General features: G+C 42.2%; 1 protein-coding gene across 4 annotated transcripts in view; it reads right to left on the bottom strand.

The window, feature by feature from the left end:
* The window catches only part of phkb (phosphorylase kinase, beta), a 261,679-nt gene that overhangs the window by 146,215 nt on the left and 91,786 nt on the right, over nucleotides 1-23,678 (bottom strand). For all 4 annotated transcript variants that reach the window (XM_078210829.1, XM_078210828.1, XM_078210830.1 and 1 more), the window contains 2 exons: nucleotides 15,184-15,299; nucleotides 7,314-7,377 (listed from right to left, as the gene is read on the bottom strand). In XM_078210829.1, the coding sequence (XP_078066955.1) occupies nucleotides 7,314-7,377; nucleotides 15,184-15,299 (180 nt within the window). The remainder of the gene's footprint in view (nucleotides 1-7,313; nucleotides 7,378-15,183; nucleotides 15,300-23,678) is intronic.

Raw genomic sequence — 23,678 nt, 5'->3', positions numbered from 1 at the left:
ACAACAACATTAGCACGGGAGGCACCCACCATGAACACCAATAAAGAGACCTGTCTGCATCCAGGCATGCAGCTATCAAAAGTAGAGAACATAGAATGGGTAAGGAAACCAAGCAATGGGATTTCTGACAGATTTCACTACCAGTAGTCATTCATGTTATATTATCTAAAGGGGGACAGACTGACTTAGGTAACATTGCCCTGACCTTTCATACTAATGGCACAACTGGAAACGTGGACATAAAAGCAGTGTACAATATCAGCTTGTGCATGGGGCAATTCTATTATCTGTGTTCTGCATTATGGTTAGATGGACTAATTTGTCCCCATTTGTCTGGGGACCAGGAGTAGAAGGGTAATACTGTCAAGAGCACTGTACAGTTGTAGCAACATGCAGTGTTTAAACTTGTCAACTTGCAGCTATCAGAAACCTATCAACTGCCCAATGGTTATGTTGGAGATGACCCACAATTTCACCAATTTAATCCAGACTTTACTGGCTGATTGGGCAAATCATAAGTTACAGCGTTTATGCCTGCTTGGAAGCCAATAAAACCACAGGAGAACTGTGATTCGCAGCACAGGGATTTAAATATAATTGCAGCTACACTATCAGGGGGAATAAACATCATTAATATGACCGCTGCACAGTCTGGAGGGAAGGCATGCGACATGTTGGTTCAGGACTTGATAATGTTAAGTCAGATATTGAGGATATAAGGTTTGATACTGCACCTCAACACGTATCTGGCTGTGGAGAAATTTATAGGAAGAACAATTGGAATCAGAAGTTACACAGCTTGTGGTAGGAGTTATGAGGGACACAATAATATTTCCGATGAGTGTACCACAGAAACATTGTAATGGAGCATATCATTTGAATTCCTGGAAGAGGAGGGTAATTGTTGGGTGTGCCAGGTAGGATCCCAGGTGTTGTACTGAATCACAATATCACATCATCTGCCCAAAATACCCCAAAACTAAACAGTAACCACCGGTAAGTAGTAAGTTCAGATAGACAGGACTAGATTCTTATACGGAGGATTAGTGTGTGATAATAACCACACCTTCGGCTTACAGATCACTGACTCTTTTAGAGTGGAAGACTTTCATCTTGCTGACAGAGCCCTCAGAGGCTACACATTTAGTCCATGGTGGGATAGTATGTTAAACATACTGGGTCAAATAGCTTGGGTAGCAGTGGAAAAGGCCCTGGCCACTACCAGGAGGTTTATGGAACTAAGCCATTAAGCAACCATGAGAGGAAGGGTGCAGATGAATCTGGCCATCGGGAAGGCTAGGAGATTGCAGGACTCAACCAAGATGGCAAGAATGCAGGACAAATGGTGGGAAGTAGGGAAAGTAACAGCAGCCACTGCATCTGTTGCGGTCTTTATAGTTAGTCTCTGTATTTGTTGTCAGAGACTGATGGTATCCCAAGCAGTACAGATGGTGATGCTGGCCAATAAAGGGTAAACCTCAATATCCACTGCTACAGAGACTACTTTCCCAGGAAATACCAAGTTGGAAATATCTATGAAGATTTTTGCAATTTAATAGCACTTTGGTCCCAGGCCTAGCTTATGGCAGTATGACTTCGGCAAAGCTATAAAAGAACGATAGGCCAGTAGACCCGAAGCCCCACTGGATTCTAGCAGGATCACTAGAGTTTGTGGTAGCAGAAAATCTTGGTTTTGGTCCACCTGGGCCAGGTTGCACTTGTCTAGGGGTCCAAAAGGAGGGACTAAGTGGGGTAATTGAAGTAATTCAACATTAAGAATGATACTAAGATTAATAACTTTTAAGTAGGCAAATGAGCATTAACAGCTTTAAAATAGTTATTAGAGTCCTTTCTCAGCATGGTGTGGGAAAGTAACAATCGCAAATTTAATGACCTTCAAGTCGATGACAATCTCCTTCATTTTGTTGACATTGAGGGAGAGATTATTGTTGGCGCACCAGTTCACCAGATTCTCTATCTCATTCCTGTACTCTCTCTCATCATTGTTTGAGATCCAACCCACTACAGTGGTATCGTCAGCAAACTTGAAAATCGAATTGGAGGAGAATTTGGCCACACAGTCATAGGTGTACAAGGAGTATAGTAGGGCGCTGAGATTACAGCCTTGGGGGAAACCGGTGTTGAGGACAATTGTGGAGGAGGCGTTGTTGGTGCGGCAACAATAATCTCTCCCTCAATGTCAACAAAATGAAGGAGATTGTCATCGACTTCAGGAAGCATAAAGGAGAACATACCCCTGTCTACATCAACGGGGACAAAGTAGAAAGGGTCGAGAGTTTCAAGTTTTTAGGTGTCCAGATCACCAACAACCTGTCCTGGTCCCCCTATGCCGACATAGTTAAGAAAGCCCACCAACGCCTCTACTTTCTCAGAAGACTAAGGAAATTTGGCACGTCAGCTACAACTCTCGTCAACTTTTACAGATGCACCATAGAAAGCATTCGTTCTGGTTGTATCACAGCTTGGTATGGCTCCCGCTCTGCCCAAGACTGCAAGGAACTACAAAAGATCGTGAATGTAGCCCAATCCATCTCGCAAACTAGCCTCCCATCCATTGACTTCCCACTGCTTCGGCAAAGCAGCCAGCATAATTAAGGACCCCCACACACCCCGGACATTCTCTCTTCCACCTTTTTCTGTCGGGAAAAAGATACAAAAGTCTGAGGTCACGTACCAACCGACTGATTGTGGTCTGTGAGTTAGTGAGTCTGTGAGGAGTGCTTTAATGTGTTTGTGCCTGCATACGCTCTGTAGTATTTAGTCTGAGTTTATGCTGATAAAATAACATGCTCTTTAATATGTCATTTTGCTATAGAATGAGGCTTGTGCAAATGAAATTTAGATGGAACATTTAACATATAGACAATCTATTAAAATCATTGAAATGATAATACTATCATGTTCTCACTGCATTGAAGTCAACTAATGGTAATAACATTCTTACTTCATCCAGGTGCTTCTACAATCTCGAAAAAATCAGTACAAGAACACCTCATGTTCATTGTTGCTATGATTAAGGTAGGTATGGTGATGTTTTAATCTCCATCAGCTCTTAAACAATTTCACTAAAAGAGGTAACTAACTTTGAACAAAACCGGAAGACATATTAGTTACATCAGAAACCAATTGTTCAACATTTTCCAATTATTTTCTCTGAAGCTACTCCTTTACTGCCAGAACTTCCCATGTCACTGCAACCCTCACTAGTGGTGAATGTCTCAGCATTCACTGCTATTGGGATTGTAAGATCTGGCCATTATGTTGCGGAAAATGCTTTGAATCAGCCATCATTTGGTGTCAGACAAGAACTCTAACATTATGTCACAGAGTAATGGGTGAAAGCAAAGAGGAGCTCACTGTCAGCATGAGTGCAGGCTAGCCACACAACCATGAATATGGAGATAAGGAATAAGAGAGAGCCAAGGACAAAACCCTGTAGTAACTCTAGATGTGAACTTGTAAGACAAGATGAGGAGTTACGAATTCAGTTCACAGTTACACAAATTATGACTTCTTTTTGGTTTTGAGATGCCATCTGTTATTTTGCAGCAATTCTCCTTTCTGTCCAAAACTGTATTTGAATGTACAATAACATAACGGTGTGAAACATTCCCAGGCTTCTGGTTTAATGAGTCGGCACAGATTGGTATATTCTGTTCGTTCATCAAAAATAACATGAATTTACAGCACTCTTACATTTCATATAAACCAGACAAATATAAAATTAAACACTCCAGTTCTATCATGCATGCTTTTGCTGGTTTCAAAATATCAAAAGAACATCTGTTTATTAAACACAGTATTATTCAGGTTTAACTTAATTTGCAGAAGGCTGAAGAAGGATTTTGCAACTAGCCTAGCAGATATGGGTTCATTGCAAGGTTTATAAATGCAGTCATATAATTATGTAAGTGTTCAGGATAAGCTACACCACCCTGATGTGTTTAAACAAATTAGCTTCATCTTCTTGCAAGATATTTAAACTGGATTAATTTTCTTCCTTAAAGACCATGAAATACTGATTGATTAGACTGTATTAGATAAACTAGTGAGGCTAAAGGCAGATAAGTTCCCTGGCCCTAATAGCTTGCATCCTAGGATCCTAAAAGAAGTGAAGAAGGGGTTTCTAACTAGCGAATAAGATTCATAGGCAGAATGCAGTCTTTAAGAGGACAAGGGATCAGTAAATAGTTAAATGATTATTGGGCAAGCTAACACAAACAATTTACATTTATGTGAATGCAGTAAGTGAATCAAAACAAGTAGTTATGATTTTAAACCATACATGCTGATATTTTAAATGTATTGTCCACATTAGTCAAGCAAAGGTACTGAAAGGCATGGTGATAAATGTCATTAGTTTAAAGCCAAAGATCTGGGAACTGGTTAGTCAGCAAGTCTTATCGGGTGGATTCCTAAGAGGGTACGTATTGATTAGAAAAAGTATAATTGATCTGTATTTGACTACGAACTTCAGATCTTTCAGAGAGGTTCTGTTGCCCTATTCTTTAGAGCTATTTAACTCCTCTGGAAGTCTCCGGTTGACTGTACAATTGTATTGTTTTGTTCTATGTTTTATGTTAAATAAATTTGTTATGTCTTTGCAGAGATATTTGCCTTGTGATTTTTGAACTGTCTACGTTAAGACACAATTGGCCACCTTCAAATTTCCCCACAACAAAAAGTATCTGCAGAGTTAGTGGATGCACTGGTTGTGATTTTTCAAAAATCCTTGGACTCTGAAATCTTACTATAGGATTGGAAAACTGCCAATGTGACATCCCTATTCAAAAAGGGAAGGAGGCAGAAAGTGGGTAACTGTAGGGCAATTATCCTAACATCTTTTGTTGGAAAACTGTTGGAATTAATTATTAAGGAAGTAATAGCAACACATTTGGAAAATCATAATCTAATCAAGCAGAGTCAGTGTGGCTTTATGAAAGACAAATTATATCTGATTAATTTATTAGACTTTTTTGAGGAAGACTCAACGACAGTGGATAGAGGGCATTAGTTTAAAGCTAGATGTGTTGAACGTCCAGAAGGCATTCAGCAAGGTACCTCACAAAAGGTTAAGTTGTAACATAAGAGCCCATGGTGTTGGAGGTAGTATATTGGCAATGGATAGAGGATTGGCTAATGGGCAGGAAACAGTGAGTGGGGATAAGGGGCTCTTTTTTAGGTTGGTGACCTGTAACCAGTAGTGTTCCACAGGGATCAGTGTTGGGATCGCAACTGTTTACAATATGCACTAATGACTTGGGGGAAGGAAGCAAATGTACTGTAGCAAAATTTGCAGTTGGCACAAAAATAGGTGGAAAGACAAGTTGTGAGGGGGATACACACAGCTTACAAAAAGATATTAATAGCTGAAGTAAGTGGGCAAAAAATTGGCAAATGGAATACAATGTGGGAAAATGTGACTTTGTACATTTTGGAAGGGAGAACAAAAGAACAGAGTATATTTTAAATTGAGAAAACCTGCAGAAAGCTGCAACACAAAGGAACTTGGGGGTACTTGTGCACGAAACACAGAAAGCTAGCGCACAGGTGCAGCAGGCAATCAGAAAGGCCAATGGAATGTTGGCCCTTATTTCAAGGGGGTTGGAGTTGTGGATAGTGATGAAGATTGTCAGAGGATATAGATAGGCTGGAAAATTGGGCAGAGAAATGGCAGATGGAATTTAATCCAGACAAATGCAACGTGATGCATCTTGGTAGATCCAATTCAGGTGGGAGCTATAAAATAAATGGCAGAAACATCAGGAGCATAGACACACAGAGAAAGTAATCATCGGCCAGGGCATCGAGAATAAAAATTGGCAAATTATGTTACAGTTATATAAAATGTTGGTTAGGCCACATTTGGAATACTGTGTCCAATTCTGGTCGCCACACTACCAGAAAGACGTGGTGGCTTTGGAGGGAGTGTAGAAAAGGTTTACCAGGATGTTGCCTGGTATGCAGGGTATTAGCTATAAAAAGGGATTGAATAAGCTGGGATTGCTCTCCCTGGAAAGACGGAGGCTGAGGGGCGACCTCATAGAAGTTTATAAAATTATGAGGGGCATAGATAAGGTGAACAGTTGGAAGCTTTTTCCCAGGTCAGAAATGACAAACACAAGGGGGCACAGGTTCAAGGTAGGGGGGGGGGGGGAGGAAGATTTTATTTTACGCAGAATGTGGTGGGGGCCTGGAATGCACTGCCAAGTGAAGTGGCTGAGGCAGATATGTTAGCGACATTTAAGGCTTATCTGGATAGGCACATGAACAGGTGGGGTATGGAGGGATACAGGTAGTTGGTCTAGGTAGAACAACGTGATTGGTGCAGGCTTGGTGGGCCTGCTCCTGTGCTACACTGTTCTTTGCAAGAGTAGGGAAGTTTTGCAGCAACTGTACAACATCTGGACTACTATGAGCAGTTTTGGGCCCCTTATTTAAAGGTATTATTTCACTGGAGGCAGTTCAAAGAAAGTTCACTTAAGGTGATTTTTATTTTCATTTTAATTCATTCATAGAATGTGGATGTCACTGACTGAGCCAGCATTTATTGTCCATCCCTGAGGGCAGTTAAGAGGCCACCACATTGCTGTGGGTCTGGAGTCACATGTAGGCCACACCAGGTAAGGACAGCAGATTTTCTTCCCTAAAGGACATTAGGTCCCCAGAATGGAAGGATTGTCGTATGAGGCAAGATTAAACAGGTTAAGGCTCTATCCATTGGAATTTAGAAGAATGAGGTGATCGCACAGAAACATACAGGATTCTTAAGGGGCTTGACAGGGTAAATGCTGAGAGGGTTTTTTCCTTCATGGGAGAGTTCAGAACCAGAGGGCATAGTCTCAGAATATAGGGAACGCCAATTTAAGACTGCGATAAGGATGAATTTCTTTTCTCAGAGGGTTGAGTGTCTTTTGCACTCCTTGCCACAGAGAGCTGTGGGGACAGAGTCCTTGTGTATATTTAAGGCTGAGACAGATAGATTCTTGATCAGTGAGGGAATCAAGATTTATGGGGAAAGGGCAGGAAAGTGGACATGAGGAATGTTGGATCAGACATAATCTTATTGAATGGCGAAGCAGGTTTGAGAGGCCAAATGACTTACACTTGTACCTATTTCTTAACTTCCCATACAAATCAATATAAATTAAGAATGGGATCCTGTAAAAAAAACTCCTTTAGAATGTCACGTAATGTGTCATGGTTCTGTTCCTCACGACTGTTGATTAATAATTGGCAGCTATGAATTCTGATATGGAAGCAAAACAAAGAATAATTATAATTCAAAATACCTGATCGCCAAAGAGATTAAAGCCGTTGATTGCTTCCAGTGCAGCCTTGGCCATTCCAACTGAGCTAATAGAAAAAGAGGCGTGTTTGAAATCTTAGTATGTGTAAAAATCAATACATTAAGCATTTAGAAGCAAACATTTCTGTGCGCAGTGGCGCATGATAATTATTTTCTGCAAATATGGCAAATAAAAATGATTTTCAAATTGTTCAACATGAATTATCAGGCTCTTAAAACAATATTTAATTTGAACTTAACACAGGCATAAAACATTTCAGGGACGATTTTCCTGTGCTGTTGGGGAGGGGGGGGGGGGGGGGGGGGGACGCGCGGCGGTGCTCAGCGCTATGCTGCCAGCCTCTCCAGTGGGAATAGGTCCCCACCCACAGCCTTTTCGCGTGAATCACGCTAGGGCACTCTGTAGTACATAGAGTGTGGGAGATTCATTTTGAAACTCCCGCAGAAAAAAAAGAGATTTACTCCAATTAGAGACTTCAGAATTTTTTTAAGAAGAATCGCCCCTTACGGCAGGAATTCTCCAACCTTGCCCGCAGTTGGGATTCTGCGGTCCTGCTGCAATGAATGGAGATTTGGCTCAGCACCAAGTCCCGTTCTCACTGGCAGCCGCAGGGAAGTGTGAATGGCTGGAGAATACCAGCCATTGTTTTCTTCCAAGCGAAGTCTGTTTAAATCAAGTGTCTTGGAGGCCATTTCCATAAACCAAACCATTGTGTGAGGTGGCAGGAAGGATTGGTCTTAAACTTGGGAAAATAGGAAATTAGTCACTAAAATGAAAAAAGTCCCAAACATTCTTGGTTTAAAAGTGACGCTACTAAGGTAATATCTTATATTTAAATATTTCCATTAGATTTTCCCTCCTCATTAATTGAAATGTTTGTTTAACCAGTTGTACCATGATCAGCTACACACATACTGGCCAACCACTTACCCACATTTAACACAGACAAGTATGAAACATAATCTTGGTCTTTTCGCCTCTTCAGTGTCAGAGTTTTAAACAGATGAAAATGGCACGGAAGACATTATGAATTTTCCAATTTTACTGCTAATTACAAAAGATATTTAATTTAATTATATATTTTAATGATCTACATCCTACCTTTTGATGTTAGGAACATAGGAATTAGGAGCAGAAGTAGGCTAATTCAGCCCTTGGATCCTGCCCCACCATTCAATCAAATCATGGCTGATCTCTGCCTGGTCTCAAATCCACCTCTGTTTCCCATATCCCTTTAATCTGTATTTTTTTAAAATCAGAAATATGTCTATCTCCTTCTTGAAACCATTCAACGATTGAGACTCCACCGTGCTATGGGGCATTGAGTTCCACAAATTCACCACCCTCTGCAAGAAGGCGTTCCTCCTCATCTCAGTTTTAAATCTACTGCCTCTCAATCTACACCTGTGACCTCTTGTTTTAGATTTGATTTATTATCACATGTATTAGTATACAGTAATAAGTATGGTTTCTTGCATGCTATACAGACAAAGCATACTGTACATAGAGAAGGAAAGGAGAGATTGCAGAATGTAGTATTACAGTCATAGCTAGGGTGTAGAGAAAGATCAATTTAATGCAAGGTAGCTCCATTCAAAAGTTGAATGACAGTAGAGAAGAAGCTGGTATATGACCTCAGTCTTTTATATCTTTTTCCCGACGGAAGAAGATGGAAGAGAGTATGTTCAGGGTGCATGGGGTCCTTAATTATGCTGGCTGCTGTTCCAAGGCAGTGGGAAGTGTAGACAGTGTCACTGGGTGGGAGGTTGGTTTGAATGATAGACTAGGCTTTGTTCACGACCCTTTGTAGTTTCTTGCAGTCTTAGCTGTGGTTTAACCAGAAAGAATGCTTTCTATGGTGCATCTGTAAACGTCGGTGAGAGTCACAGTGGACATGCCAAATTTCCTTAGTCTTTTGAGAAAGTAGACGCATTGGTGGGCTTTCTTAACTATAGCGTTGGAATGGAGAGGCCATGACAGGTTGTTAGTGATCTGGACACCTAAAAACTTGAAGCTCTTGACCATTTCTACTTCTTCCCTATTGATGTAGACAGGAGCACGTTCTCCACTGTGCTTCCTGAAGTTGATGACAATCTCCTTCGTTTTGTTGATATTGAGGGAGGGATTATTGTTGTCACACCAGTTCACCAGATTCTCTCTTTCCTGCACTTTGTCTCGTCATTGTTTGAGATCTGACCCACTACGGTGGTGTCATCAGCAAACTTGAAAATCGAATTGGAGCGGAATGTGGCCACACAGTCATGTATAAAGAATACAGCAAGGGACTGAGGACACAGCCTTATGGGGCATCGGTGTTGAGGAAGATCATGGAGGAGGTGTTGTTGCCTAACCTTACTGATTGCAATTTGTGGCTAAGGAAGTTCAGGATACAGTCGCAAAGGGAGGAGCCGAGCCCCAGGCCACGGAGTTTGGAGATGGGTTTTGTAGGAATAATGGTGTTGAAGGCGGAGCTGTAGTCAATAAATAGGAGTCTGACACAGATTGCCCCACAAGGAGAAATATTTGGTCTATGAAGCTGGAAGGTCAGTGTCTTCATCTGCAGGTCATATCTGCGGGTGAGATTTTACTGGGATGCCACTGACAAGTCATATCTCTCTCCCCTGCAAACAAGAAAATCTTTCTCCAAAGCTCCCCGGGGAGGCATTGCTCCTCTAAAGCATGAGGTACACCCCAATGTTTGGATGTTCTCCCTTAATTCCTGCTTAATGCAGGTCAAGATATTAGAACATAAGAACTGGGAGCAGGAGTAGGTCATTTGGCCCTTCAAGCCTGCTCCGACATTCAATAAGACCATGACTGATCTTTTCGTGGACTCAGCTCCACTTACCCACCCGCTCACCATAACCCTTAATTCCTTTACTGTTCAAAAATCTATCTATCTCTGCCTTAAAAACATTCAACGGGGTAGCCCCAACTGCTTCACTGGGCAGGGATTTCCCCAGTTTCACAACCCTTTGGGTGAAGAAGTTCCTCCTCAACTCAGTCCTAAATCTGCTCCCCCTTATTTTAAGGCTATGTCCCCTAGTACTAGTTTCATCCACCAGTGGAAACAACTTCCCTGCTTCTATCTTATCTATTCCCTTCATAATCTTATATGTTTCTATAAGATCTCCCCTCATTCTTCTAAATTCCAATGAGTATAATCCTAGTCTACTCAGTCTCTCCTCATAAGCCAACCCTCTCAACTCCGGAATCAACTTAGTGAATCTCCTCAATACCCTCTCCAGTGCCAGTATATCCTTTCTCAAGTAAGGAGACCAAAACCGTACACAGTACTCCAGGTGTGGCCTCACCAGCACCTTATACAGCTGCAAAATAACCTCCCTGTTTTTAAACTCCATCCCTCCAGCAATGAAGGACAAAATTCCAAATGCCTTCTTAATTACCTGCTGCACCTGATTCATGTACAAGGACACCCAGGTCCCTCTGCACAGCAGCATGCTGCAATTTCTTACCATTTAAATAATAGTCCATTTTGCTGTTATTCCTACCAAAATGGATGACCTCACATTTACCAACATTGTACTCCATCTGCCACACCCTTGCCTACTGACTTAGACTATCTATATTCCTTTGCAGACTTTCAGTGTCCTCTGCACTTTGCTCTGCCACTCATCTTCGTGTCATCTGTGAACTTTGACACACTACATTTGGTCCCCAACTCCAAATCATCTATGTAAATTTAAAACAACTGCAGTCCCAACATTGATCCCTGAGGAATACCACTAGTCACTGATCACCAACCAGAAAAACACCTTTGCTTTCCGTTAGTTAACCAATCCTCTATTCATGCTAATACATTATCCGTAACGCCATGCACCTTTTATCTTATGCAGCAGCCTTTTGTGCGGCACCTTGTCGAATGCCTTCTGGAAATCCAGATACACCACATCCACCAGTTCCCTGTTGTCCACCATGCTCGTAATGTCCTCAAAGAATTCCAGTAAATTAGTTAAAACATAACCTTCCTTTCATGAACTAACGCTGCATCTTCCCAATGGAACAATTTCTATCCCGATGTCTCGCTATTTCTTCCTTGATGATAGATTCAAGCATTTTCCCCACTACAGATGTTAAGCTAACTGGCCTATAGTTACCCGCCTTTTGTCAACCTCCTTTTTAAACAGTGGTGTCACATTTGCTGTTTACAATCTGCCAGAACCACCCCAGAGTCCAGTGAATTTTGGTAAATTACCACTAGTGCATTTGCTATTTCCCCCGCCATCTCTTTTAGTACCCTGGAATGCATTTCATCAGGGCCAGGAGACTTGTCTACCTTTAGCCCCATTAGCTTGCCCAACATTACTTCTTTAATGATAATCATCGTTTCGAGGTCCTCACCTGCCATAGCCTACGTGTCATGTTATTTGTGTCTTCCACTGTGAAGCCCGACACAAAATACCTGTTCAATGCCTCGGCTATTTGCTCGTTTTCCACTATTAAATCGCCCCTCTCATCCTCTAAAGGACCAATGTTTACCTTGGCCACTCTTTTCCATTTTATATATTGGTAGAAACTTTTGCGATCTGTTTTTATATTCTGGGCTAGTTTACTCTCATTATCTATCTTACTTTTCTTTATAGCTTTTTTGTGGCTTTCTGTCGACCTTTAAAGGTTTCCCAATCCTCTAGTTTCCCACTAATGTTTGCCACTTTGTATGCATTTTCTTTCAATTTGATACCCTCCTTTATTTCCTTAGATATCCATGGCTGATTATCCCTTTTCGTACAGTCCTTCCTTATAATTGGTATATACTTTTGCTGAGCACTGTGAAAAACTGCTTTGAAAGTCCTCCACTGTCCCTCAATTGGCCCATCATAAAATTTTTGCTCCCAGTCTCCCTCAGCCAACTCCTTGTTGGTTAAATGAATGGTATTGTTCAAACACGTTACCCTTAGGAATATTATGGATTACATCAAATATTAATTGATGGGGAATGCATCTTTAAATATATCTATGATTTTTTTTTAACAAAGCAATTCCTGTCAAATTAACCAAACCTCCCTCTCAACCTGTGAAGCCTCATCTCGTACCGTAGCCTACTTTAAATGTCAGCTTCTCGATAACACATTGCAATAAGAAATTCTGATTTTCAAACAAGAAAATCAAAGCAACAACCTATGTTCCATCAACAACACAGCAACATCTAGCATCAACACATTACCTGGATGAGTTTGGATTTTGAATTTATTTAGCTTGTTCCCAATAGCAACCACCTCTTTACAAACAGCTTTCCAGTTTCAGAAGCCAACATGTGCAAAGCTCAAATAGAATGAGCAAAGTGCTTGAAAAGTAATAGCTTTTCTTAAAGAGAACAATTTTCTCGGACAAGGCTAATTCTAGGATGTCCAACACACACATCTCGTAATAGTGCTTGCTGTAAATTTAAGAACAAGTTTTAAACTTTGAACCTACTCAAAAATATTGGGACAGAAACTGACAGATAATTTGATGACTATTATATTGAATGTCATGTGCCCATTCCATGGTCTTTCTCTGTTACCCTTTTGTCTGCAAGATAATACAACTAGATTCATAGAATCCCTCTATGCAGAAGGAGGCCATTCGGCCCATCGAGTCTGCACCGACAACAATCCCACCTGGGCCTAATCCCCACATATTCACCCCACTAATCCCTCTAACCTACGCATCCCGGGATACTAAGGGGCAATTTAACATGGCCAATGCACCTAACCCGCACGTCTTTGGATTGTGGGATGAAACTGGAGCACCCAGAGGAAACCCACGCAGACATGGGGAGAACGTGCAAACTCTGCACAGGCAGTGATCCAAACCAGGAATTGAACACTGGTCGCTGGAGCTGTGAGGCAGCAGTGCTAACTACTGTGCCACTGTGCCGCCCAGAAAGTAGTACTTCAGAGCTGGGATAATCACCTGAATACGAATTATTTCCACGACTCTGTTTTAGTTTTTGCACCAGGAAATATAGGGCTTTTAAAACAATTTATCATAACTTCATTACCATTTACCTCAGCTTAACTATAAATTAAGTGTTAATTCTCATTTTGCTGTGTCAGATACTTCATTTTCACACAGTTCAGTCTGTTGAGCCACGAAGCTAATTTTGGCAGTGTCTTGGGTACTGCTCATTCAACTTGAAACCTATGGTGCAATTTGGGCAATTTCTTGAATATTCAGCATGCAGAATATTGAAAGCAGCAGCTTTCTAAGGCCAATATATCTACCCTGAGGCTTAAGTGTCCAAAACCAAATTGAGCACTCGAGATGGGATTTGACCAAGGTCTTGCAGGATCGAAATATTACTTGCCCGATTTTGCATTCTAAACTCAGAGACAATGACTAACATTTCACTGATCTTTTTGATTACTTTTTATACCAGCCTTTAGCGATTTGCATCACCAACCTTCAGTGATGGGGTTGCCAGCCCCTCGTCTCTTACCATCAAGAAATTCTGATTTGCCTTTCTCAAATTCAAAGTGGATACCTCACAATTCCCCACAATTAAATCAACGGGCCATCGTCTGCCTATCTGCCTTTGCAAATTCCTCACCGACCTACACAACCCATCCTTACAGTGCCATTTAAAGCATAGATATATAATACTGTTCCATCATCCAAGTCATTAATATTAATGGTGAAAAGCTGAGGTCCAGGTGAAGATCCAAGGGGAATACTGCATGTCATGTTTGTTCAAATGTTTTAACTTAAAATAAGAAATATCATGTTTAGAAAAGAGAATAGAGATATGGGAATTTGGGGAAATCAGAAGTCATTTTATTTTACTTTCAAGTTAAATGATTTATTACTGTGTTAATCATTGTGCAAATTGACAGCTTTTAAAAATAAAATGTTCAACAGAATTCTCTGGAGCTGTTAGCATTCTAAGTTTAATTGCACACAGGCATGAAAGTTGCCCTATACCTCCCTAAATCATTGCTGCCATTTACATTATGGGCACAAAAAGTAACATAAAGATATTCAACATAAATGGTACCATATATTGAATCTACTGATGATCATGAAACCCATTGTCGATTGTCGGAAAAACTCATCTGGTTCACTAATGTCCCCTAGGGAAGGAACTCTGCTGTCCTTAGCTGGTCTGGCCTACATGCGACTCCAGACCCACAGAAATGTGGGTGATTTTCAACTGCCCACTGAAATGGCCTGGCAAGCCATTCAGTTGTATCAATCCAAGGGCAACTAGGGATGGGCAATAAAAATGCTGACCAGCCAGCGGCGCCCACATCCCATGAATGAATTTTTAAAAGTACTTTTTCATCATCCAAGATGATGGACGGCACGGTAGCACAATGGTTAGCACTGCTGCTCCAGGGAACTGGGTTCGATTCCCAGCTTGGGTCACTGTCTGTGTGGGGTTTGCACATTCTCCTCGTGTCTGCGTGGGTTTCCTCCGGGTGCTCCGGTTTCCTCCCACAGTCCAAAGATGTGCGGGTTAGGTTGGTTGGCCATGCTAAAAAAAAAAATTGCCCTGAGTGTCCTCAGATGCGTAGGTTAGAGGGATTAGTGGGTAAATATGTAGGGATATGGGGGTAGGGCCTGGGTGGGATGGTGATCGGTGCAGACTCGATGGGCCAAATGGCCCCTTTCTGTACTGTAGGGTTTCTATGATTTCTATGAAGGATAGAAAAAAAACACAAGAAAAATAAAATCCTAGTTAAAGGTAAAAACAAAGCACATCATGGTAGCTTAGATTATCAATAGCACATTATGGCAAAAACCAGCAAATAATTTCAATTTCCCACTGTATTTCTGCACATAGCCAACATACCAAGTGCAGGTACGGTTATAAAAATATTAACTGTCATAAGATTGTGAAACAGCATACCTCGAGTGTAGTTCAGTGCTGCCATTGTTATATTTGCTTCCTCTCTCCCACATACCAAAATCTGGTCTACGGTAGCTTCGTTCCACGCAGAAAACAAGATTTTGAATGAAAGTTACCTATTAAACAACAAAACAAAATAATTAAGGCACAGGCAGAAGGCATTCAGTAATTGGTTTTCGATCACACTTAGTTGTGGCGACTGCTTTTTCCAGAATATCTAAGTGTACATTGTCCTTGTCATATTGCCTAATATGGGATGTGTGAGCTGTAATAAGATGACTTGAACAAAAAAGTGGTTGGAAATCTTGCTCTGCTGGAAGCTTAGCCATTTGGACACCTTTCCATTTATCAGTGGACCAGGTCAACCACAGTAATAGAACATACCTCAAACAAATGGATATTTCCTGCTATTCTAGTATCTAGAGTTGCAAGGCCACCATAAATGTACCAGAGATTGTGGAAAGAACATTGTAATATGTATGAAGATATATCTATTTTCATTATTTTTAACCATTTTCCTTCATTTTATGTTTGCTGCTGGCACTTAGTTTTTGCAAGCCTTTATATAAATTGTTGCATGTCGTTTCTTATTTGCCCTACCTCCACTGCTGGCACAAAGGGCTTCTAAATCAGAATCCCTTCTTAGACACATAAGAGAACGAGAACATAGATCAGGCTGCAGATAAGATGCTCTTCACCCATATGCTCGTACCCAAGCATCAGCATTTCCAGCCAGAGATGATGATACCTCATTTTGGGAGAAAGTTAGTAATGGGCAGAGACTCTCCAGTCCAAAGAAAACACAAATACTCTATCAATGTTCGTGTTGAACGCTTACTTGGAAACACTCAAATTACAACACGGTATGCTTTCAATGGCACTGCCTGAAATAAGGTGATGTGGAGATGCCGGCGTTGGACTGGGGTAAACACAGTAAGAAGTTTAACAACACCAGGTTAAAGTCCAACAGGTTTATTTGGTAGCAAAAGCCACACAAGCTTTCGAGGCTCTGAGCCCCTTCTTCAGGTGAGTGGGAATTCTGTTCACAAACAGAACTTATAAGACACAGACTCAATTTACATGAATAATGGTTGGAATGCGAATACTTACAACTAATCCAGTCTTTAAGAAACAAAACAATGGGAGTGGAGAGAGCATCAAGACAGGCTAAAAAGATGTGTATTGTCTCCAGACAAGACAGCCAGTGAAACTCTGCAGGTCCACGCAACTGTGGGAGTTACAAATAGTGTGACATAAATTCTGATTCTAGGATCGCATGATAAAGACTCAGGAGGAAAAAAGCAGAAATATTTATGTGAAATAGTGTGACATAAACCCAATATCCCGGTTGAGGCCGTCCTTGTGTGTGCGGAACCTGGCTATCAGTTTCTGCTCCGCGACTCTGCGCTGTCGTGTGTCGCGAAGGCCGCCTTGGAGAAGGCCCCTACGGACAAGCCCTCCGTATACACAGGATCTGCTCGGATGAGGAGGATCGCAACAGACACCTCCAGACGCTGAAAGATGCCCTCATAAGAACAGGATATGGCGCTAGACTCATTGATCAACAGTTCCAACGCGCCACAGCGAAAAACCGCACCGACCTCCTCAGAAGACAAACACGGGACACAGTGGACAGAGTACCCTTCGTTGTCCAGTACTTCCCCGGAGCGGAGAAGCTACGGCATCTCCTCCGGAGCCTTCAACATGTCATTGATGAAGACGAACATCTCGCCAAGGCCATCCCCACACCCCCACTTCTTGCCTTCAAACAACCGCACAACCTCAAACAGACCATTGTCCGCAGCAAACTACCCAGCCTTCAGGAGAACAGTGACCAAGACACCACACAACCCTGCCACAGCAACCTCTGCAAGACGTGCCGGATCATCGACACAGATGCCATCATCTCACGTGAGAACACCATCCACCAGGTACACGGTACATACTCTTGCAACTCGGCCAACGTTGTCTACCTGATACGCTGCAAGAAAGGATGTCCCGAGGCATGGTACATTGGGGAGACCATGCAGACGCTGCGACAACGGATGAATGAACACCGCTCGACAATCACCAGGCAAGACTGTTCTCTTCCTGTTGGGGAGCACTTCAGCGGTCACGGGCATTCGGCCTCTGATATTCGGGTAAGCGTTCTCCAAGGCGGCCTTCGCGACACACGACAGCGCAGAGTCGCGGAGCAGAAACTGATAGCCAGGTTCCGCACACACAAGGACGGCCTCAACCGGGATATTGGGTTTATGTCACACTATTTCACATAAATATTTCTGCTTTTTTCCTCCTGAGTCTTTATCATGCGATCCTAGAATCAGAATTTATGTCACACTATTTGTAACTCCCACAGTTGCGTGGACCTGCAGAGTTTCACTGGCTGTCTTGTCTGGAGACAATACACATCTTTTTAGCCTGTCTTGATGCTCTCTCCACTCCCATTGTTTTGTTTCTTAAAGACTGGATTAGTTGTAAGTATTCGCATTCCAACCATTATTCATGTAAATTGAGTCTGTGTCTTATAAGTTCTGTTTGTGAACAGAATTCCCACTCACCTGAAGAAGGGGCTCAGAGCCTCGAAAGCTTGTGTGGCTTTTGCTACCAAATAAACCTGTTGGACTTTAACCTGGTGTTGTTAAACTTCTTACTGTGAAATAAGGTGGCCATGCCCACCAAATCAACAACTATTTCTGCACATTCTGGTACACATCTGTCAGTGACCTAGTCAAGGCATGTTGTCTCGGACTTGGGGGCAGCCCAATGGTTGCAGTGACAGTGATGGCCAGTGGTGAGTTGAAACTTGGCTTCAGCTCCCTGCAGGATGCCACACTTCTGCTGTCATCAAATAGGTGTTGGCGTGCTCCATCAGTTGCCTACAGACCAATACCTGCACCTTGCAGATTGACACCTGCTTCTTAGGTATCCTTTGCCATCACCCATCTTTTCTTAGTTCCTTGCACTTTTGACTTTGGAAAAGGCTGATCATGGTTTGGGATGCTTCTCTAGATTGTCAGAAGTTTTATCCATTGATTCTGATTCCACTAGCAATTTTCTTTTGACTCTACAGATTTCACTTATGCACAATTTTGGGGTGGCATGGTGGCAAACATTGCTGCCTCACAGTGCCAGGGAGGCACAGTCTTTTTTCAGGTTCAATTCCCGTCTTGGATCACTGTCTGTGTGGACTTTGCACATCCTCCCCATGTCTGCATGAGTTTCCTCCGTGTGCTCCAGTTCCCTCCTGCAGTCCAAAAGACTGCTGGTTATGTGCATTGGCCACGCTAAATTCTCCCTCAGTGTACTCGAACAGGCGCCGGAGTGTGGCAATCAGGGGATTTTCCACAGTAACTTCATTGCAGCATTAATGTAAGCCTGCTTGTGAAGTAACAAAATAAACCTTAAACTTTATACCTGATGTCTAATGTATTTTCCCACCCGTTCAAATCTGCATTTGCACTTTGCTAATTGACCATTGGCAGGAATCAGCACTCTGTCTAAAAGCTGCCATTTGGGTCTAAACTTCTAGAATGGAGCTTTCAGTGTTTAACATAGTACTGAACAACAGATTCCAGGAAATTGCAAGTCAATCACAGCTGAAACAATTCACCAATAATCAACCAATAGTCATTATCACTTTTGCTTTAGTCCACATTTATTATAAATTACCTTCCAAAGACATTAAAAAGCATTATCATTGCAGAGTCCTCTAATATCAACATCCTAGCCTCATCACTGCAGTGTATAAGTAAATCTTGCAATAATTATATGGGGTTTTGGCAAGACCACACCTGGCCTATTGTGTAGTTTTGGTCTCCTCACACAAGGAAGGAGTTGCCTTCGAGTGGGGGCAGCAATTGATTTATGGGATGATGGGGCTTTCCTATAAAGGACTAGTTTAGTATTGTTAGCGGACAACAAATTTATGAAGTTACGTATATAATATGAAACAGGCCAAACTGCACTCAGAACCCCTCCATTAAAGATTAAAAGGGACAGATCCAGACAAGCAGGCAAAAGGCATGCTTTTAAAATGCAAACAAGGTCTAACACACAAAAGGGAGCCAGACAGGGTGGCACCAAAGGAAACTAAATTAAAAGTACACCCTCATCTAATCAAATCAGCACCACTGACCTAATCAAGTGATATCAGGAAGCCTCCATAGAAACACCTAAGGAGAGGATTAACATAACTAAGGAAGCCTTCTTGGCCTCAAAAGACTTCCTGAGATCAGCCAAACACCCATTGTTCAAGAAACCCCGGAGATTCTAGACCATTGATAAAACCATCGGACAGAAACGATTACCATACTTAAGCATCAATACTGTACTTAAAACATCAAAACAGAATGGTCAGAGTCAAATACTGTAAACAAAACATTAACATTTGAATCATACAACGTGTCAAAGTTCGAGTGTAACTGTAGCCCATTGCAGCAGGCTTTTAGAGTGCTTTTGGGACTGTGCTGTTTGTATTTTCTGATTGCACCTCCGTTGACGTTAATAAAGCTGTACCGCTGTTGAACCTGACCCCAAGTCCGAAGTGGTAGTGTTCGCCCACTCACACTAACAGTATCAATCTCCTATATTCTCTGGAGTTTCAAAAAAATGAGAGCTATTATCATTGAATACATAAAATTCTTAAATGGCTTGCCAGAGTAAATACTGAAAGGCTCTTGGCCCTGACTGAAGAATGTAGAAGTAGGCTTCATAGACTCAGGATAAGATGTTGGCCATTTGGAACAAGATGAGAAGAAATTTCTGCACTCAAAAGTTGTGAATCTTTGCAGTTCTCTACTGCAGCAGGCTGTGTTGTTGTAAATTTAAGATTGAGACAAACAAATGCTTGAGCATTGAGGGAATCAAGGAACATAGAGATATAACAGGGAAGTGGACTGGAGGGTGAAGATTAGTCATGATCTTATTGAATAATGCAGGAAGCTTGAGGGGCCATGTGGCCTATTACTGTTCCTATAAATTATGTTCTTAGTCTTTCACAGCTTACAGAGCTGTTGAATTTCTTTAGTATTTTGTCATTTGGAATTGAACTTGGACCCCATCGAATAAAACGATGCAAGATCAAATTCTGTGTTATCTGGTTGTCTTTGACGAATGTTTTTTTTTCCCTTTTCAGATGGTACACATGATTGCATTGAGTCTCTAACTCTGACTGTGAAAAATTAAACATTTTAACATCCAGCCTATTATAGCTAAAGCGATGCTTGCTCAGTCGTGCACTGACCACAGTACAACTAGTCTTTTTCAATTAATGGACATACTCATCAAATTAAGCATAATGTTGAATGTTTCACTGTAAAATCTGATAGAGTTGTTGGAAAAACAACGCAAGATGAGAGCATCATTTGCATCCACCCTCTAAGAAAACAAATATGTACACTTCTTGGATATAAAAACACCCTGACAAGTTGTTCACCTCATTTGATAGCTGCCCACTGTTTTTGCAGCCTTCTCAGGAGAGATTTCCTCTAATTGCGCATTAACTTTACAGAGGAATTGTGCTGTCAGTGAGCAGGGAAAGAAACAGCAAAACTCTTTTAACTAATCAAGTTAAAGAATTTTCCTGAGACATGCAGGGGAAGAAACTGAACACATATCCGCTGCAATGGGCCAGACTAGCAGCAAGCAGGAACCCGAAAATTCATGGAATGGGCTTTGTCGTGGCTTTTTAAACTCAGCCACGGAATCAACATCATGTTTTCGGAATTCCTGGCTAGAGTGGCTGGACGTGATCATGGGCTGCACGTTACTGTTCAAGCCTCATTATTTAAAGGATCTCCGACAGGGATCAGAGTGGATCCATGGTAAAACTGTCAGGACACAGACCGCAACTGCAACTAAGGATTCTGAATGTAGGAAGATTGTCCGCTGGGTCTCTGGGGCATCGCTGGACATGATGTGGAGATGCCGGCGTTGGACTGGGGTAAACACAGTAAGAAGTTTAACAACACCGGGTTAAAGTCCAACAGGTTTATTTGGTAGCAAAAGCCACACAAGCTTTCAGAGCTCCAAGCCCTTCTTCAGGTGAGTGGGAATTCTGTTCACAAACAGGGCATATAAAGACACAGACTCAATTTACATGAATAATGGTTGGAATGCGAATACTTACAGCTAATCAAGTCTTTAAGATACAAACAATGTGAGTGGAGAGAGCATCAAGACAGGCTAAAAAGATATGTATTGTCTCCAGACAAGACAGCCAGTGAAACTCTGCAGGTCCAGGCAAGCTGTGGGGGTTACAAATAGTGTGACATGAACCCAATATCCCGGTTGAGGCCGTCCTCGTGTGTGCGGAACTTGGCTATCAGTTTCTGCTCAGCGACTCTGCGCCGTCGTGTGTCGCGAAGGCCGCCTTGGAGAACGCTTACCCGAATATCACTCTGATATTCGGGTAAGCGTTCTCCAAGGCGGCCTTCGCGACACACGACGGCGCAGAGTCGCTGAGCAGAAACTGATAGCCAAGTTCCGCACACACGAGGACGGCCTCAACCGGGATATTGGGTTCATGTCACACTATTTGTAACCCCCACAGCTTGCCTGGACCTGCAGAGATCCCTGGACGACATGCAGGACTGTTAAAAGAGAGAGAATCTTCTCAGCAGATGGGAGGTAGAGATCAGCTTCTGAAACAAAGCAAGCATGGCTGGAAGTTGCTGAAGAGGTCAGCTACAGAAATGTGCTTCTCTCATGGATACAGTGCCAAAAGAAGTTTAATGAATTCATCAGAGTAAGAAAGGTGTGCAGCATGCCACAATTCAAGTGCCAGCTGCCTCACTCTGATTTCACCAGCCTTCTCCTGCAATCTCTATTCCTCTCTCTGTGAGGCATCTCCTCACATTCTCATGAGAACAGCCATGACTGACACTTAGCCTTGTTGTTTTCTCACTCCCATCCCTCAAAGTCAAGCTCCACAAATGTTGTCCCTCCATCCTCTCAACACAATCCATTTCTCACATTCATAACCTCTGCTTTCTTTCCTATCGGGTGAGAGCACAGAACTCCTGGAAGAGGCAAAGTAATTGCTACTCTGACCATTGTTAAGGGCCATGCATTAGAAATCAGCAGGCCATCAGAGTGCATGGCATTCATCGTATGTAGTTGGGGGTCTCCAAAATGTCTGGTGACCGCATGGTAGGTTGTTGCATAAAGTTAAATCTCACGAGATCCAGGGTGAGGTATCTAAATGGATACAAAATTGGCTTTTTGACAGAAGCCAGAGGGTGGTCGTGGAGAGTTGTTTTTCAAACTGGAGGCCTGTGACCAGCGGTGTGCCTCAGGGATCAGTGCTGGGCCCACTGTTATTTGTCATTTACATTAATGATTTGGATGAGAATATAGGGGACATGGTGAGTAAGTTTGCCGATGACACCAAGATTGGTGGCATGGTGGACAGTGAGGAAGGTTATCTCCAATTGCAGCGGGATCTTGATCAATTGGGCCAGTGGGCTCATGAATGGCAGGTGGAGTTTAATTTAGACAAATGCGAGGTGATGCATTTTGGTAGATTGAACCAGGACAGGAGTTACCCAGTTAATGGTAGGGCGTTGGGGAGAGTTACAGAACAAAGAGATCTCGGGATACATGTTCATAGCTCCTTGAAAGTGGAGTCACAGGTGGACAGAGTAGTGAAGAAGGCATTCAGCATGCCTGGTTTCATCGGTCAGAACATTGAATACAGGAGCTGGGACGTCTTGAAGTTGCATAAGACATTGGTAAGGCCATACTTGGAATACTGTGTGCAATTCTGGTCACCCTATTATAGAAAGGATATTATTAAACTAGAAAGAGTGCAGAAAAGATTTACTAGGATGCTACCGGGACTTGATGGATTGAGTTATAAGGAGAGACTGAATAGACTGGGACTTTTTTCTCTGGAGCGTAGGAGGCTGAGGGGTGACCTTATAGAGGTCTATAAAATAATGATGGGCATAGACAAGGTAGATCGTCAATATCTTTTCCCAAAGGTAGGGGAGTCTAAAACTAGAGGGCATAGGTTTAAGGTGAGAGGGGAGAGACACAAAAGTGTCCAGAAGGGCAATTTTTTCACACAGAGGATGGTGAGTGTCTGGAACAAGCTGCCAGAGGTAGTAGTAGAGGCGGGTACAATTTTGTCTTTTAAAAAGCATTTAGATAGTTACATGGGTACGATAGGTATAGAGGGATATGGGCCAAATGCGGGCAATTGGGATTAGCTTAGGAGTTTTAAACAAAAAAAGGGTGGCATGGACAAGTTGGGCCGAAGGGCCTGTTTCCATACTGTAAACCTCTATGACTCTATGACAGAATTACATATCACACAACAATCGCTGATGCTGATATGGTGTCACCCCTAACTGAAATATGATCATTGCACAGTGATGTGAGGAAATCTTTTTTCATCCAGAGTTGAGGTTGGAGGCTGGAGTGAACTTCCTGAGACAGTGGTGGAGACAGGTTTGATTCATGTTTTCAAAAGGCAATTGGATTGCTATCCG

The sequence above is a fragment of the Mustelus asterias genome, chromosome 4 (assembly GCF_964213995.1).
Source record: "Mustelus asterias chromosome 4, sMusAst1.hap1.1, whole genome shotgun sequence".
In the NCBI taxonomy this organism is placed as follows: Eukaryota; Metazoa; Chordata; class Chondrichthyes; order Carcharhiniformes; family Triakidae; genus Mustelus; species Mustelus asterias.
This window is presented reverse-complemented; position numbering and strand designations above follow the sequence as displayed.